This window comes from Lagopus muta, chromosome 1 (genome assembly GCF_023343835.1).
Source record: "Lagopus muta isolate bLagMut1 chromosome 1, bLagMut1 primary, whole genome shotgun sequence".
Taxonomy (NCBI): Eukaryota; Metazoa; Chordata; class Aves; order Galliformes; family Phasianidae; genus Lagopus; species Lagopus muta.
Window position 1 is genome coordinate 54,650,366 of NC_064433.1, and position 18,508 is coordinate 54,668,873.

The window sequence follows — 18,508 nt, forward strand, 5'->3', positions numbered from 1 at the left end:
TGGAACTTTCTGAATTCCATCTGTTTGCACCACTGAAAGATGGACTGCATGGGTAACATTTTCTAGCAGTGATGCCATCATAGCAGCTATGAAGCATTGGGTCACATTCCCTGGTACAGATTTTCATGAGCATGGCCTGCAGGCTCTTGTTTCTCACTGACAAAAATGCACAGCTAATGGAGGTGCCTATGTTGAAAAATACTGTTTTGTAGCTGAGAATTGGCTCTATGAAAGTGCTATTGTGCTCTTTCAGCCTGTTGTAATGTCCAAGGAAATAAATAGAAGGCATTACTTTTAGAGCAATCCATATGCATCTCAGGAGATGCATACATCTACGCATCCCCTCTACTCTGCCCTGGTAAGACCTCATCTGGAGTACTGCTTCCAGTTCTGGGCTCCCCAGTACAAAAAAGACAGGGATCTCTTGGAAAGAGTCCAGCGGAGGGCCACAAAGATGGGAAAGGGCCTGGAGCATCTCTCCTATGAGGAAAGGCTGAGTGAACTGGGTCTGTTCAGCCTTGAGAAAAGGAGACTGAGAGCGGACCTGATCCAGGTCTATAAATATCTAAGGTGTGGGGGGCAGAATGGCGAGGCCGGACTCTTTTCAGTGGTGAGTGGAGACAGGACAAGGGGAAACGGCTGGAAACTGCAGCATAGGAAGTTCCGCACAAATGTGCGCAAGAACTTCTTTACAGTGAGGTGACGGAGCACTGGAACAGGCTGCCCAGGGAGGTGGTGGAGTCTCCTTCTCTGGAGATGTTCAAGACCTGCCTGGATGCCTACCTGTGCGACCTGCTGTAGGGAACCTGCTTTGGCAGGGGGGTTGGACTCGATGATCTCTGGAGGTCCCTTCCAACCCCTACAATTCTGTGATTCTGTGAGATTGAACTTCAGACTTCACAGGCAGACTGTTTAATTTTAGAATTAATGCCTTGTTAACGTTTTTTTTTTTATTAAATGAACAAGTCCCCAGATATTTTAGATCAGCTGATCACTGTCACCTATTGGCCACTTTTTACCTTTGATTGTCCATACCGTCAAATGTCTAACAAGAAAGACTTATGAAAACAATCCAAAAAATAAATTTGGTTTGTTATCATGAACAGCTTAAGATCATAATTTTAGAAATAATAAATTAACACCCTTCTGTAGTTTCTGACAGCAGTGAGTAAAACATAGACCAGAACACATAGTATTCCCTTATAAATTTCCCCTGTCTTCCTTTAGAGTTGTTCTCTATGAGTTCCCTCAGTCTAGGAGACAGCCATCCCATTACAATTCTATCGTGCTAAGATGACTGTTTGGTAAATCTGATTAGGAAAAACTACCCAAGAAGTGAACAAGGCTCTGAAATAAGACCATTCTTATCTTCTAAATTCTACCTTCTAGAAGATTTCAGGTCGGAACTCTGGAGAAGACTGAGAGGGAATCTCATCACTGCTCACAAACATCTAAAGTGTAGGAAATCAGTTGATGGGGGTGGACTCTTTGGTGGTGAGCAACAGTAGAACAAGGGCCAACGGGCAGAAACTGGTACAAGGATGTTCCATACTAATACAAGGAATAACTTCTTCACTGTCAGAGTGATGGAGCACTGAAACAAGCTGCCCAGAAAGGCTGCGGAATCTCCTTCTCTGGTAATATTTAAGACCTGCCTGGATGCTTTCCTGTGCAACATGCTGTACAGAACCAGTGGGGTTGGACACAATGATCCCTACATTGATCCCTCAATGATTCCAAGCCCCTACAATTCTGTGGTTCTGTGTGATGTTTATTCAATATCCTCCTTTTCAGTGAAGTTTAATACAAAAGACCTATGACATTTAAGATTTGATAAGAATTGACAGAAGAAACAGCTTACTATTGTCAGCATGAATCAGCACTAAAAGAAGAGTATACTATTCACATAGTATTTCTCTCATTTGCCTTGTAGCCATAAAGAAAAACCAGATGTCTAAATTAAGATAAGAATGCCTGACTGAGGAAAAAAGAGATGGCATACAATTTATGTACTCAAATAAAACATATTTCAATAGGTTACAAAGACACAGTCATGCATCAAGGGCTAGAAATCACAGCCTTATTGATTACTACAGATTTAGGAAAATATTTCAGAATTTAAGAAATAAACAGATATCCATTTTTAAAATTTGAAATTAGGCAAAGAGTGTAGCAATTTAGTTCTATTCTCAAACATAAAAAACAAACAAACAAAAAAACAGGTTTTCAACTAGTTTCATCCTATGAGAGGAGAAAAACTAGAGAAAATAGAAGTAAGAAACAATAAAAAGCAGAATTGCTCCTAACAGAGTAGTAACCGTGCCTTTAAAGTAAACCTACTTTTGGTAGCTAAGTTATTTGCATAAAAATGAAAAAAAATAGCTGTTCATCTTCAATAAAATTTCAACAATAAAATTTTATCAGTGGACTTATCCATATTTTTAAAATATCTGTGAAAGAAATAGTTATATCAAAGTCCATTACTCAAAAACTTCACCCCAAACAACGAACTTAAGCATTTGTCCCTTATCACTGACTTTTTAAAAATCACACAGAACAATACATATGGTGAAGACACTACTTTAAACCCTTTGGAGTTCTGCAGTTCAGTAGATCCACAACAGAAGCACAGCAAATAATAATAATAATAATAATCCCATTGCTAAGTATTTTTCCACGTACCTATGCTGCACTGTCAAAAATGTTTACCTCTGCCTTCTTCCACTAAGCTAAAAATGACCCTCCCTCAGGAGATGCCACCTGGAAAAAAACACCTGACATCTTCTCAAGAACTTACTACCAGAAACATAGTTGGTGTTTTGTCAGTGTGTTCATGCACCAAGATTAATATGTGTTATTCTCCATACCACGCAACACTCCAGATCCTGTAATGAAACTACAAGACTAAACAAATATACTAGAATAGCATGCGTGCTTTTCCAGGGAAATCAACTGATGTTATTTACCTGGACTTGTGCAAGGCCTTTGACATGGTCCCCCACCACATCCTTATCTCCAAATTGGAGAGATGTGGATTTGATGGGTGAACCACCCAGTGGATAAGGAACTGGTTAAAAGGCAACAGAAAAAGAGTGGTGATAAATGGTTCTATGTCCAGGTGGAGGCCGGTAACGAGCGGTGCTCCCCAGGAGTCCATCTTGAGATGAGTGCTCTTCAACATTTTTATCAATTACATCAATGATGGAATCAAGTGCACCCTCAGCAAGTTTGCTGATGACACCAAGCTGAGTGGTGCAGATGACACAGTGGAAAGAAAGGGATGCCATTCAGAGGAACTTTAACAGGCTTGAAAGTTGGGTCTGGGAAAATCTAACGAGGTTCAACACAACAAAGTGCAAGGTTTTGTACTTGGGCCGAAGTAATCCCCAGCATATATACAGACTGGAAGGAGCAGCCCTTGAGAGCAGCCCTGCAGAGAAGGACTAGGGGTCCTGGTGGATGAGAAGCTTAACATGACCTAGCACTGTGCTCCTGCAGCTTGGAAAGCAAATAGTATCCTGGGCTCCATCAGAAGAGAGGTGACAAGCAGGGACAGGGAGGTGATTGCCCCTCTCTACTCTGCCCCTATGAGGCCCCACCTGGAGCACGGCATCCAGGTCTGGGGCCCCAGTACAAGAAAGATAGGGAACTGTTGGAGAGGGTCCAGAGGAGAGCCACAAAGATTATTAGAGAGGTGGAGCACCTCCCCTATAAAGACAGGCTGAGGGAACTGGGCTTGTTCAGCTTGGAGAAAAGAAGGCTGCAGGGTGACCTCATTGCAGCCTTTCAGTACCTGAACCTATAAACAGCCTATAAACAGGAGGGGAGTCAGCTCTTTACAAGGGTAGATAATAGCAGGACAAGAGGAAATGGTTTTAAGTTGAAGGAGGGAAGATTTAGGTTGGATATCGGGGGAAGCTCTTTACCAGGAAAGTGATGAAGCACTGGAACAGGCTGTCCAGAGATGCTGTGGATGCCCCATCCCTGAAGGTGTTCAAGGACATCTTGGACAGGGCTCCAGGAAGACTGGTCTAGTCCAATGTGGAGGTTGGTGGCCCTGCCTGTGGCAGAAGGGATGGAGCTTGATGATCCTTCAGGTCCCTTCCAATCCAAACCATTCTATGATTCTATGTGTAGCCTTGAGAAATGACGACTGAGAGGGGATCTAATCCATGATTATAAATATCTGAGGTGTGGGGGCCATAGTAGTGAGGCCAGTCTCTTTTCAGTGGTACATGGAGACAGGAAAAGGGGAAACGGATACAAGCTGCAGCATAAGAAGTTCTGCACGACTGCGAGCAAGAACTTCTTTATGGTGAGGGTGACAGAGCACTGGAACAGGCTGCCCAGGGAGGCTGTGGAGTCTCCTTCTCTGGAGATGTTCAAGTCTCGCCTGGATGCCTACCTGTGCGACCTGGTGTAGGGAGCCTGCTTTGGCAGGGGGGTTGGTCATGACGATCTCTAGAGGTCCCTTCCAACCCCTACAATTCTGTGATTCTGTCTGTATACCTTTGTTGGTGAACTAGAAGTGGTGATAAAATATATGCTTATCGCATTTGCAGATGGCACAAAACTGGGTAGAACATTCAATACATCGTGGGGAAGTGCTTCCATGCAGTGTGGTACCTAGACAGACTGGAGAAAAGGGCTGACAGGAACCATAAAAAATTCAACAGGAAATGCAAATTCTTGGAAAGAGATATGCCCCTGCAATGTTACTGGCTGGGCAGAAAATTCTGTGGAAAAAAACTTGGGAGTCTTGGTGCACATTCAGCAAGCTAAACAAGCCAGGAGTGTGCCTTGGCAACAAACAAGGTCAACAGTATCTTTGGCTGCATCTACAGTAGCGTAGCCAGTAGTCTAAGGAATGTGATTATCCTTCTCTAATCAGCACTTATTGGACTGAACTTAGAATGCTGCATCCAGTTTTTGGCCCCCCAGTCCAGAATGGATACTGATAAACTGAAGCAAGTTTAGAAAAGGAATGCCAAGATGGTCAGGGAAACACGTCATCTGAGAAGTTAAAGGAACAGATTGTTCAAACTGAAGAAGAGAAGGTTTCTGGGAGATCCACTAGCAGCCTTCTGATACCCACAAGGAAGTGATCAAGAAGAGGAAGACAGGCAGTTGGCAGATAGTGGACAGAAGAGAGACAATAGGCATAAACTGAAATAAGATAGGTCCTAACTGGATATACAAAAAAAGCTTATTGTCATGAGGACACTCAAGCAGTGGAACAAGTTGCCAAGAAGGATGCTGCAGTCTCCATCCTTGAAGGTTTTCAAAACTTAACTGGACAAAGACCTAACTAACCTAGGCTGATCTCATAATTGACCTGTTTTGAGTAGGATGTTGAATCAAAAGCTTACTGAAGCTACTTTCACAAGAATTATTTCATGATCTTGAGTTCAATGTGCCCAAAAACAAGCAACAAAGCTGATAAAGGATCTGGAGAACAAGCCTCATGAGAAGTGACTGAGGGAACTGATTCTTCAGTCTGGAGAAGAGGCCCAGGAGAGACCTTATCCCCTTTACAATGGCCTGGAAGGAGACTGTAGCAAGGGTGGGGTCAGCCTTTTCTCTCAGATAACTAGTAGGAGGGCAAGAGGTAATGGCCTTAAGCTGCATCAGAGAATGGTTCAGGTTAGATATTAGGAAAAAATTCTTAAGAGTGGTACTGCACTGGCACAGGCTGTCCAAGAAGGTGTTCAAATCACTGTCTCCAGAGGTGTTCGAGAAATGTGGATGCGGCACTGCAGGACATGGTTAGTAGAGACAGGTTGACATTGGTCTAGATGACCTTAGAGGTCTTTACCAACCATAATGATTCGACAATTCCAAAGACAGTGCTTTGCACATACTTGCACAACTTTCCCACAAGTTTAGAACACAAAACTCCAGAGCTGTGTGAAAGCTATCCAAATATTCAGGACAAGGTCAAATAAAGCTTCATATGCATTCTCTCCTAAATACTACTGTATTTTAAGATGCAATCACAGTTTTACAAAGGCAACACCAGAAGCAGTATTTTCCCTACCCTCTGAAAGCTTAATGCACTAATACACATGTGATCAAGTCAAACTGTAAATCAAATGTAGAAGACTGTTCATGGACTTGATATGAAGATCCCGCCCAAAGCATCACACTCACTCAAAGGTGATAAACAGAACACCTACTACAGCTGTTCAGTTTAAACTGCTACTACTGTGAGCTGTGCAATAGTGTCACCTAGTGGACAGTACTTACAACAAAGTGAGGGCCAATTCGAGAAGAAAAATCTGCCATCTACCAATTTTGTTACTCTATGAAACCAGTTGGGACTTATAACTTTTGTATACACATATGCACATGAAGCAAAAATTGCAGCAACGAATAATACAAATACTTTTCCATCACTCAGTTTTGAGTCACACAAAGCTTTCATAAAGTTGAAAAATGTCATTCGAGAAATAGAAGAAATGTTCTACCTGGATGTAAGCAGCATTTTACCATTTGGTCTAAATGAGGAGGATTTCAAAAATAGATGGGTACTGCAGGCTTTAATTTATATCATAAAAGAGCCTCCAGTTCAGCAGGTGTACAATAATCATCCACTCCACTGGCAAATGCAACACTTACATTTTTCTGTCTCTTGACAGGAAACAAGTAGATCATGCAAGTTCTCTATTTACTTCATAAACATTGTCCAAGATGTACAGAATCTGTAAATAGTTTGAGGGGTTGTAAGCTTTACAGCATCCCCAAACTTTAAGGAATGTTCATGCTTCTACTGATTCCTGAAAGTTCAGCAATGTCTTCTAATGTTGCACAGCTAGAGAATGAGAAGAAAATTTCAGAGATTTGTAAGAATGTTTATTCTGCTCAGCAAATTCTCCTTGAAAATACTGTTTTGGTGGGGGTTTTTTGTTTTTGTTTTTTTGTTTGTTTGTTTGATTGATTGATTTTGTTTTTTTAAATACTATCTCCTGCTACCAGATGTCCTTAAAGTTTGTGTCTCACCTGAATCAAAACATCATAGTTTCATTAAGATTTTGCTGTTCTACTCATCTATTGTTTAGTTTCTTTCTTAATGGAATGACTTGAGGATGAGAAAAACATTTTGTGTACTTTGTAGCACAGAAAATACTAAGACCTTTACAGCAGAGAAAGAGCAACGCCACATATAGATTGCTCGTTATCCTCCCAGATTTCTGAGTTAAAGCTCCTAAGGAGTAAGCAACTAAAACCTTCTGCTGCACTGTTGCTCAGTTCTTCAGGTTTTTTTTGTTTGTTTTGTTTTTCTCCTGTTCTTCATTCTGCAGTAATAATAGAATTAGAGAAATTTCTTTTGTTAAACTGCTTCTTTTGGAATTTATAATAAATGTAAAATCACAGGCAGGTCATGCAGACTGTCCCCACTCACGTGGCTTACTAAACACTTGCGAATAGAAAATGGAATAGCTTTCTTTCTGTTCACAAATCTTGCGATCCTTAAGTTCAAGAACTTCAGCATTCTAATGAATATTCCTTTGAAGACAGTCAACAAATTGATATATAATTGTATAAATTGTCCTACAAATATTTACCTACTAGATATAGAAACATATAAACCTGATAGCAGTATTTTTTTTAAATATATCTTGCAGTTAAAAAAAACATTCTAAGTGCAAGAAGAGATAACAAAAAAATAAATAAATAAATACAGCACAGATAGCTTTTGTTCTTGACAAGTGATACAATGACAACTACATACATACATGTAATCTACTGAACATGCCAGAGTCTGATATTAATGAGATATGTCATAAAACAGTATAGATTCTCATATCATCCATACAGAATTATAAAAGGAACTAGAATGCTGAAAAGGGCAGCAGCTACAGCAACTGGAAAAAAAGAGAAAGCAATAGAATAAACAGATGAATGTTGAAAATGATTTCCAGGCTCAAGATAATTCTCCCAATTAGAAATTCCAATTTTCCAAAGCAACTACTGATTTTTCTCACATTTTAAACAGAATGGTGTGATTAACAAGAGACGGCATTTTGTGTTACAATTCGCTGAATCACACATAATCAGAAAGTAGTCTTTCCATCTTAAAACCTAAGTTGGTACACAAGTGTTACTTTCTTTCCTCATTTTTATGAATTTATAATGCCAGACATAACTTAAATAAGGAAAAAAGCATATGCTAGAAGTGGAGTCAGAAGTTTTCTTTAATGATTACAGATATAGACGGATTGTCTCTGGTATCTAGAATGGTCAAATGAAAAAACCAAGAAGCAGCATTGAAAAGTAAAACAAAAACTGCATGGGGAAAAAAAAAAACAACTTCAGAAATACTTCCAACTTCAATGGAATATGAATGGTAATTTAAATAAGGCTTTTTGTTGTCCTATAACATTTTCTTTTCACAACTACATAAATCAGATTATTTAAACTAAAACAGATCTTTGAGCATAAAACTGTAATAGGTAATTGGCTAAAGTTTTGTACAAAAAAAAATTGCTGATTATAAATGAAAAATGTTACTAACCTCTATTATTTAAAAAGAATGCTCCACCCTAAAGCCAGTACTGTCCTACTGTCCTAGCACCTACTAATTTAAATAACTATTATACTGATGCTTGTTTGTCATTCATCCTACATTTATAACCCTGCCCAAAAGATTAACTTCAAGTCTTCAGAAACATCCAAACCCAAAAGCTTCACAAGAGCCTTCCCAAGAAATAACTAATACAACTAGCTTCGGTTGTTAAAAATAAGGGAGCAGAAAGGCTAAATAGCCTGTCATTATTCATCAGCTCTTAATACGAAAGAAATGATTGACAAGGGAGTCCTTTATAGAAAAGTAAATAAAGTGCTATAACATAAAGGAGTAATAAATGAGGAAGAAAAATTAAAAGATCTTTATGTCTTTATCAGACCCACCTGATTTAAACCTTTTGGAAATCCACTTACAATTAAGGAACTAACCAGATGTACATACATGCACCAATCTAGTAAAAATTTAATACAAATATTAGCCTCAAAACCTAAAAGCTTATCCAAGCTGTTTTCCAAACATTTGTATTTTTCTAGCTAAAAATTAAAGATTTAAACATTCACTATGAAATAAGCGATTAGATCTTCTTTTGTCCCCCCCTCCTCAAGCCAGACGAACAAGAAAAATAGAAAGTTGCTCAAAAGAGACAGAAATACAATAGAAATTCTATTACCTTGGATCTGGGATTTCACCAATAATTTCTCCCAGCTTGTCAATAAAATTAATGAAGTTAGAAAGCCCCTTTAGGTGGACTTTTAGTGGATCAAATAATGACGCTGCACAGCCTTTTCCTCCATGTTCTGCTGTTCGGATAAAAGATGTTGCCGTCTATTAGGAGAAATATTTAGAAAATGAACATATTTTGAAGTGACTTCCTACAGATACGTAAACCACATAACAGCTGGATAATAATAGAAATCTAATGGAAGCCAACAGAATACCTTTTAATTGCAAGCTGTTTACATTTCTCCGTATATATTTGCAAGCCCAATACTTAAAGTTGGGCTTTAAAGTACTTACAACTTAAACGAAAATGATCCAACTGATTTGATATTTACACTGATAGCTTGGAAAAAAACATCTACTTTATTAGAATTGCATAGTTTTGTTGTTGCTGCTCTTTAAGTGTTTGTACTTACCTAACAAAGACAAATGTTACATTTAGAGGGTTGTTTACAACCTAGGAACATTTAATACAAGCACACAAAGATTGACTTGAGAATTGTATTTATTTTTAGGGGTAGAAATAAATACTATGAATATTCAAATTTTCTAAAAAATAAAAAAATAAAAAAATAGCTAAAGGTTCTAGCATCACAGATACTCCATTCTGAAAGTTTCCCTATATTTTATATACAGTAAAGACACTGAAAATAAGAGATGTCCCATCAGCAGTCGTCCTGGTTTCAATTGGGATGGAGCTGATTTTCTTAACAGCATCTAGTTGATGCATGCAACATCCAACAAGTCTCTTGTCCTGAAGGATTGTTACAATAGATGGAGCCCAAAGTCACAGATTAAGTGAACTCCACAGACAACATTGCGAAATGGCCTAAAGACTATGGAAACAATGTCTGCGCATACATATATATATATATATATAGATGATATAGATATCTTTATCTATCTATATACATATATATATATATCTCTCTCTCAGAAGGCAGAAAAGGTGATGGTAATTAATTGGGGTGTATTGGAAAGTGTGGGACTTGAGTATTACGTAAACAATACAGAATAAGAAGTGGATATTGATCTGGTTTCAACTGAGACAACATATTTTCTTCATATTGTCTGCTATGATGCTATGTTTTAGCTTTAGAAGAAAAACAACATTGATAACATGCTGATGTTTAAGTTGCTGCTCAGCAGCGCTACGCAGCATCAAGGATATTTCAGCTTCTCATGTCAGTGACAGGGCGGGGGGTGCACAAGAAGCTGGGAAGGGACAGAACCACAACTGTTGACCTAAACTGGCCAAAGGGATATTCCATACCATATGACATCATGCAAATATAAAACTGGGGGAATTTGGGGTGGGGGAGCTTCTGCTGCTCAGGGTCTGGCTGAGCATTAGTCAATGGGTGGTGAACAATTTATGTATGCATGTGATACACAGAGAAATGTTCTTATCGTTACTATTATTTCTCTCATCCTTTTCCATCTTAGTAATATTTATAATCTCAACCTATGAGATCTATTTTTTTTTTTTCCTGATTCTCTCCTCCATCCTACTGGAATGCAAAGAGAGTGAGCAAACAGCTGTGTGGTGCTGAGCTGTCTGCCAGGTTGAACCACAACAGCAGCACACTTTAGAGTGTAACCCCTCACATTTTAAGCCAACAGTTAAATAAAATAAATCTCTCCATAAAAAGTTAAAGATAAGAACCTAAAACATTTGACAGGTACAGCAATATTAATTCTACCTATACAATTTAATTTCATACTACACAGTTAAATCATAAAGCTCTTGGGACTGTAAAGAATACAACTGGAATTACTCTAGCAAAGAAAATAAACCTGCCAGTATCCCTCCTTTTGCACTGGATTAATATGGTTCATAGGACCTTGCCTTCCAATGGAAAGTATTCTGGCTTTGCAGGACTTTCTGCAAGACACAGATGCCAGAAAAGACAACTTCTTTACACAGTAGAGAAGTTTCCCCTCTGGCAGCTGGGAGGAAGAAGCAATAAATCCAGTCCAAACACAACTTTTTTTTTTTTTTCACATACAATTTTAACAGAGCATTAGGAGCTCAAATAATTAATCCTGCAACTGAGATTTCACAAATTTTCCATATTTTTAAACCGTAAAATCTGAAGCAATAGTGCAGCTGCTTGAGAGACTTTTATATACCCATACTATTTTTCCTTGGTCTACTGTTGACTGTACAGATCCCACTGCGTATGCAAAATTTGATTATCTGAATATGAGGGACCACATTGATTCTCTGGAGAAAGAAATCTTACTCATCTATTTTTGAGATGGCTGTGTGCTGGCTATAACTGCTCTAATTATAAATATAAATTCACCTCACATACAAAATTAGATTCCTTAGCTCCAAGCCTCTCTGAGGACTATATGCTGTAATTTTTTCTTGTTCCTGTATAAGGGAGAACACCATCCTTTGTTTTTTCTCTCTCCAGCCCTGTGCCTTTGAGAATAACATGAGCAAGAATATCCCATATCAATCACATCTTGAAGAATGTTTCAAGACTGATCAAGCTGTAAATGAATGGCAAGTATTACACTCCAAAAATTCTGAGTCAGAGCCGAAAAAACAGCAATACTGTTCCTCCAAATTTTGGTCTTTCATCTACACATCAAGCACTGGATTTTTTTCTTCAGATTGCTCTACAAAAGGAATTTTGTACAAAGAAACATTAGGTTGCAGTTTAACAAATACACAGAAAAACTGTGTTTTCTCCACTTAACCAAAGTATGTACTTGCAACACTCTGGATATATTATTAATAGACTCTTTTTGTCAAGAGATTCCTGTTTTTTTACCAGATCATCTTGTAGCGTTCTAGAGATTCACAGGCAGAAATTATATTTTTGGGGTATCTTTAGATCTCATGACCAATCATCTACTTTATAAGATGAAATCTGTTGTGCTGGTTTTCTTGTTTTTAAGCCTTGAAACTCTCTTTATGATAGTGTTTGAGTTGGCTTGCAAATGGTAGCCTTGCAGATGAGACTAAAGCAACATTTCATGTTTTTATAAATCTATTTCATTATCTCTGATCTGATCTACAGCAAGTTTCATTGGATTCACATACCAGGAAAATTGACATTTTTCTCTCCTGTGAGGCATGTTTTAGTTTAGTGAAGGCTTCTCTACCAAGTCCTCTGTCAGGAACATTTAGAATACGAGCCAGTGCCAGATCATCCTTAGAATTCACCAGCAGGCTTAAATATGAATAAAAACACTTCTTGGCAAAGAGCATCACCTGTATAAAAAAGCATCAACATTGATTAGTCACCCTGCTGCTAAATTACATGTGTGCTAGTAATAAGACTTTTATAGAAGTGTCTCACTTTGCATAATTTCAAGTTACTTAATGTATGGGAATTCTGGAAGTTTTGACAAAAGCAAGCGTGATTAATATGCGTTAAAATTATGTGTATTATACTTGAATAATCACACTGACACAGGATGCCCAGAAAAGCTGTGGATGCTCCATCACTGAAAGCATTCAAGGTCAGGTTAGATGGGGCCCTGGACAGTCTGATCTGGTGGGTGGCAGCCCTGCCCATGGAAGGGGTTGGAACGAGATGATCTCTAATTTTCTTTCCAAATTAAGATGTTCTATGATTCTATGACATTTAGCTATTACAATTGGGTATCTATTTCTGCTTAGAGATCTCCTAACAGATGTTCCTTTTACATCCCAAAGTAAAATTCTAATACTGTGAAACCACATAAAGGATTTACATTAATTTCAAGTAGGCTAAAATTTTCATCACCTCACCAGCTCCAGCTCAGATTCACTAATTTTCCCCTTGACTCCCAGGGATATCAATCATAGAAGTCTCACTGATTGAAGAATTAGAATTTTATATCCAACTCCACTCACATAATCAAATTATATCAATATAATTACTTATATTGCAGCACTGTTCAGGATCCTGTAAGAATAACAGTCCCAGATCTGAAAAATTTACATTTAAAAATTAAAAAAAAAAGAAAAAGAAAAAGACTATTGATGAAAAGAAAACTAATGAGAAAAGCTTTATTTGCTACATGTTTTTTTCTTATTCAACAGGAATTCAAAAATATATAGATGTATAATATAGATATATATAGATTAAGATGATAGATTTGAGAGAAAGAAAAAAAGGGCAAGGAATATTTTTTTCTACACATGCCAATGTCAAGCAAGCTATTAGCTTAGTGGTAGAAGTGCTATCTAGGGAAGAACTGTAGTGAAAAAACAGAAAAGCACTAAACTGCATTTCACTGAAACATTTTTCAGCCTGATATCATGTTGCTGGGACAATGTTTGTTCACATGTTGAGAATTATTTTTTAAGTTGTATCTACACACTGCATTTAAATTGCTACTTCTGGTGAGTAAAGTAAGCCAGGAAATGGCAAAAGCACTAGCATTTCAAGTACTGCAATACAGTATTCTCAGATTCTTATTTGGGGAGTTGAATCAAGTGTTCCCCAAAAGTCTTCAGCCATCTACTGGGATAAACAAGACTTGCTTGCTTTGCTACAGCTACCATTACAGTTGCTATCCAGATTTCTTCCATAAGGAAGTAAATATGAGCTAATGAAAACAAGGTGATGAAACCTAATAAGTCTACATCACATAGCACTTCATTTGGCAACATCAGGCAAATCATTTAACTCTCAGTTAATAAGGCTATGATAGTATATTTGAAGAAAAATGTTTAAAGGCACTTAAAGACAGATTACATCTACATACCAAGTGCCTGCCATAAGAGGACTGTCTTTCAGAGTATAAGTTCATGTACTTAACCCATAGACACACTGATGAGTTACAGTTTGAAAACACTTGTTTATTATTTTTAAAATAGCAATATTTTAATAACAATAATTGCAAAAAGGAAACAACGTAACATATCACATTGTGTTGTGTAGACATAGGAAACTTAACATTACAAAAAAAAAAAAAAAAAAAGAAATAATTTTTACCTTCACACTGTTCTGCTCCTGTCTGTAGACTGGTGTAGAAGGAAGAACAGAACCATTACTTCTTGATACATTCATTCCACCAGAAATAAATTCTAGCAGTTGAACCTTCAATAAAACAAGTTGAATCAGTTAAAATATGAAGGTGACTAAAAAGCAGAAATACTATTAAAACCAAGTGAAACCATGATTTCTTACAGTTTGTTAGTTTTCTGAGACCCAAAACTTACTTTTTCTTTAGTCTTCGTAAGTACAAATGTTTAGAGAGAAATCAGGTGTAAAGACTCAATTTAACTTACAGATCTTCTGTAAGACACTTGCACTAAAAGCAGCTTCTTGTCTTTTGGGAAAAAAAGATAACATTGCACCACAGATACGAAAAGCCCATTAATCTTCTCAAGTTTTTTACATTATAAAAAGAAATTAGAAAATGAGAGCTTCCTAAACTTCAATCCTCCTTGTAACTCCTTTTGTATCCAGTAATTGGAATGTTTAAGTAGAGGTTCTCTCAGTTTAAGGAAGCAGGCAAACTTGTTACAAGCATACCTCTCACTGAATCTTATAACAGTATTTCTATGTTTCGACATTTCTGATGATGAGATTTCACATATTCTCTCAGGAGACTGTTCCAGTATTTGACTACTTTTTCCATGGACACAGCTTTATTCCTGACTCAATAGGAAGAGTTCCTCAAAGCAACTGAAATATTTTATTTTTTATTTCCTAGTTTTTATCTAGTAATTCAGCTTACTTTCCTGCACGAAGACAGTTAACTCTTTCCATTATTTTTCTTACAAGCCAGAAATAGTTGAATCTAAATCCACAATTTTTTTTTTTTTTTAATCAAAATCCTTTGTCTTTGACCTTTCCATGCTCTAGAAAGCACAAAAATCAAACTCATATGGCATGCTTATATTTCAAAGTTTTTTAGTTGCTACTAACACAACCCAATCATCAGCCCACAAGGGCTCAGGATAAGGAAGATTATTATCTCACTAATTTAATATCCTTCTATGATAAGATCTCCCTGTGAACAAAAGGAAGGCAGTAGAAGTAGTTTTTCTGTATTTTAGCAATGCTTTTGATACGGTCCCTCAGTCTTTCTGGATAAACTGTCCAGGTTTGAGACAAACAGGCACATTGTATGCTGGGTGAAAAACTGGCTGAACAGTAAGTAGGGATTGAAGTGCTGTAGTAAAGAAAGACTACATCTGGTTGGTGACAAGTCATTCTCCAAGGCTCAGTCTTGACACCAGTTCTATTCAACATTTTCATCAATGATTTCTATGGAGTTAAATGCATCTTTCCAAAATTTACTGATGATACTAAACTGGTAGGTATTGCTGACTCTCTGAAGATACAAAAGGCTTCTAGAAAAGGGACCTACATTGATCAGAACCATTGGGCTATTTGCAACAGTATGAAACTTATCAAATGTTGGATTCTGCTTTTGGAATTGAGTAATATCAGACATACGTACAGCCTGGGATGCAAGTGGCTGGAGAGGAGTCCTGCAGAAAGGGACCTGGGGACTCTGGTTGACAGCTGGCTCAACATGAGTCAGCAACATACCCTGGCAGCCAAGAAGGAAAGCAGCAATGTGGAGTACATTAAACTCAGCATAGCCAAACAATCAAAGGGGTCATTCTCCAACTATATTTAGCATTAGTGCTCTCACCTCAAATATTCTGTTCTGGACTCCATGTTCTAAAAACCACATTAAGATACTTGCCTGTGCGCAGAGAAGGCAACAAAACTGGTTAAAAGAGCTGGAAGGCATATCCTATGAGGAACAACTGTGAACAGTGTGTTTGTTAAACTTGGTGAAAAGGAGGTTGAGGAATGATCTGATTGCTCCTTTCTGAGGAGGGGAAGTGGAGAGGGGGTTGCTTCCTGGTATCTAGTGACAGGACACACAAGAGCAGTTCAAAGCTGCATCAGTCAGAAACTGATTAGACGTTATGAAAAATTTATGAACTACAAAAAACTTTTAGACATTGGAGCAGGAATCCTAAACAGGTGGCTGACATTCCATGCCTGTTTGTGTTTAAGAGGCATTTATATAATGCTCTTAATGACATGTTTTAAACTTTGGATCAGTCCTAAAATAGTCTAACAGTTGGACTCAATTTTTTTTTTTTCCTTCCAGCAGCTAATATATTATTCAATATATTTTGATCTGGTAAAAATTAATCAAATTTGTGCTATTTTCATTGTCAGACTGGACTACATACTACAACTTCTCTAACCTACAGCATGGCCTTATGTGCAGAGTTACAATAACTGAATTGCAATAAACTGCAATAGATGCTTGACTGAGTAGCTGAAGATGAAGCTCTTCTGGTTTCCCAAAAAACATCAAATGAAGCTACATGTAGAATATGGAGGAGTTTTTGTGTTTAAAAGTATGCTATTTTTATAACAAAAAAAAAAATTTGGACTGCATAGCAAGATATATCCAAAATTCCGTAGCATGTTAATCATTAAGATTTGATCCAGTCATATCAAATCTCTACAGTTTGCCTTTTTCTGGCAGAAAAACTTCTGGAGAAGAGGTCTACACATCCAGCAGGATGACAGAAAGAAGTAATTTTTGGAATGGTCTTATGAGTCTTCAAAGGATTTAATAATTTAAACATATCTGTTTTCCACACAGAAAAAGCAAGTAACTTGTGAATAATTCAGGATTTCTGCACATACTTTAGAAGCACTGTAAATCCATAATCATTATCAGAAGTATCAAAATAATATCAGAGATTAATCAAACAAAATACTTACGGGGGCAATACTTTCATCCTCAGAGACAAGTGCAAGAGCACAGCACTTTTGATATATGTCTATTATATCTAACATATTGCTGCTTGCTAAGAAAGTATGGTAGGCCCTTTTAAAGTCAGCATAATTTGCAGGTTCTTCCATGTTCTCATACAATAATCCTAGTTTGTCATGTAACAAATATTTCCAAGTTTCCATCACATCACTGAGTGATGCTGCGAAATCTCCATGGTGCTAATAAAACAACAATAAAAAAAAAAATTAATGTTATATATTTAGTAGTTTTAAAAATTACTTTAAAACAAGTTGCATATATGTCTACAAAGAATAACTACTACAATCTAAATATTTGCATTTGTAATGAATGGAGTGTTACTCATAACTGCAGTTCTTCCAATGCTTTTGCCTTACAGTTGACTTTTTGGAATTTGTAGTCCTTGTTCCTGATCCCTTGTTCCTAAAATACCAGGCATATATTTTGAACTTTGCTGACAGAAACAGACATTGATTTTCACAGGAGTATTATACACCAAAATCAATTTTTTTTTTTTTCCTCCAATGCTAATACACTTCTACTCTTACATAATATTGATATTATTGCCAAAGACCTAATGAATGCATTAAATCAAGACACACCTAAGCACAGGCAGGTCCAAAAGTAATGCCTCCTATTTTATTTTGTTGGCCCACAACATCATAGGCAGATGTCGGTGGTATGGCAGTAGAGGCTGAACCTTCCTGCCAGTATTCCATTACATTTTGTTGCTGTGTGACATGGCAGTAGAGGAGCAGTCTGACAAATTTGCATCTGACACAGAAGTGCAGATGAAGCAGAGGTCTTGAATTATCCCATGCGGAGAAAATTGCACTCTTTGACTTTCAATGGATGTGAGCACAGTGAGGCAGTAGGAGACGTACTTCAGTAGTGGCAACCATGGGTCACCTGGGCTTGTGAAGATTTTAACCAGGGCAGCATGCAGGCTCTTGTATTTACTGCATGTAAGTGAAATTACAAAGTAGCAGAGATTTGTTACTAGTTAGACTCAGCTACGGTAATGGAACAAAAGATAAGGCTTGGGATGCAGGTCTACCTACACATTTCTAACCTCCCCAATTCAGAAATCAGCCCTGTAGCCATCTTTAAATTTGCATGTGGTTTCTAGCATAATTCAGTGCTATGAACATGCCTGCTACTCCAGAGATTGCAAGAAAATTAATGTCATACGTTTTCTATAGAGCATGTTTTCCACTCCAACTTCTCCAAAAATTAAATTTGTAACCATATTGTAACCACCTTCAAGAAAATCAAAACAATAGTACATTGAAGAAAAAAAAGTTCTCACTATTTTCTTAGTTCTGAAAGAATTTTTCAAACTAAATTACAGTACAGTTTAAATATGGTACCTAGTAAATCAAAACTTTTCCTTGCAAGAACAAGGACCGGCAGAGATTAGCAAAGTTTATATTAGCACTGGAAGAATATTTGAAATTCAAGTTGAATTTCACTCCAGGTGCTAACTTATACCATCAGGCACTCACTGTGACA

At 37.4% G+C, this 18,508-nt stretch overlaps 1 protein-coding gene across 11 annotated transcripts in view; it reads right to left on the reverse strand.

The window, feature by feature from the left end:
- LOC125700143 (PARP1 binding protein) overlaps positions 1 to 18,508 on the reverse strand; it is a 46,866-nt gene that overhangs the window by 24,853 nt on the left and 3,505 nt on the right. For 4 of the 11 annotated variants that reach the window (XM_048960492.1, XM_048960500.1, XM_048960483.1 and 1 more), the window contains exons 3-7: positions 16,966 to 17,196; positions 15,668 to 15,760; positions 14,191 to 14,295; positions 12,306 to 12,476; positions 9,198 to 9,352 (exon numbers count right to left, since the gene is read on the reverse strand). In XM_048960492.1, the coding sequence (XP_048816449.1) occupies positions 9,198 to 9,352; positions 12,306 to 12,476; positions 14,191 to 14,295; positions 15,668 to 15,760; positions 16,966 to 17,196 (755 nt within the window). Of the gene's footprint in view, positions 1 to 6,016; positions 7,296 to 7,699; positions 7,866 to 8,118; positions 8,287 to 9,197; positions 9,353 to 9,854; positions 11,879 to 12,305; positions 12,477 to 14,190; positions 14,296 to 15,667; positions 15,761 to 15,865; positions 15,910 to 16,965; positions 17,197 to 18,508 lie in introns of those variants that run through there. The other 7 variants (XM_048960552.1, XM_048960537.1, XM_048960544.1 and 4 more) reach the window with 7 other exon arrangements.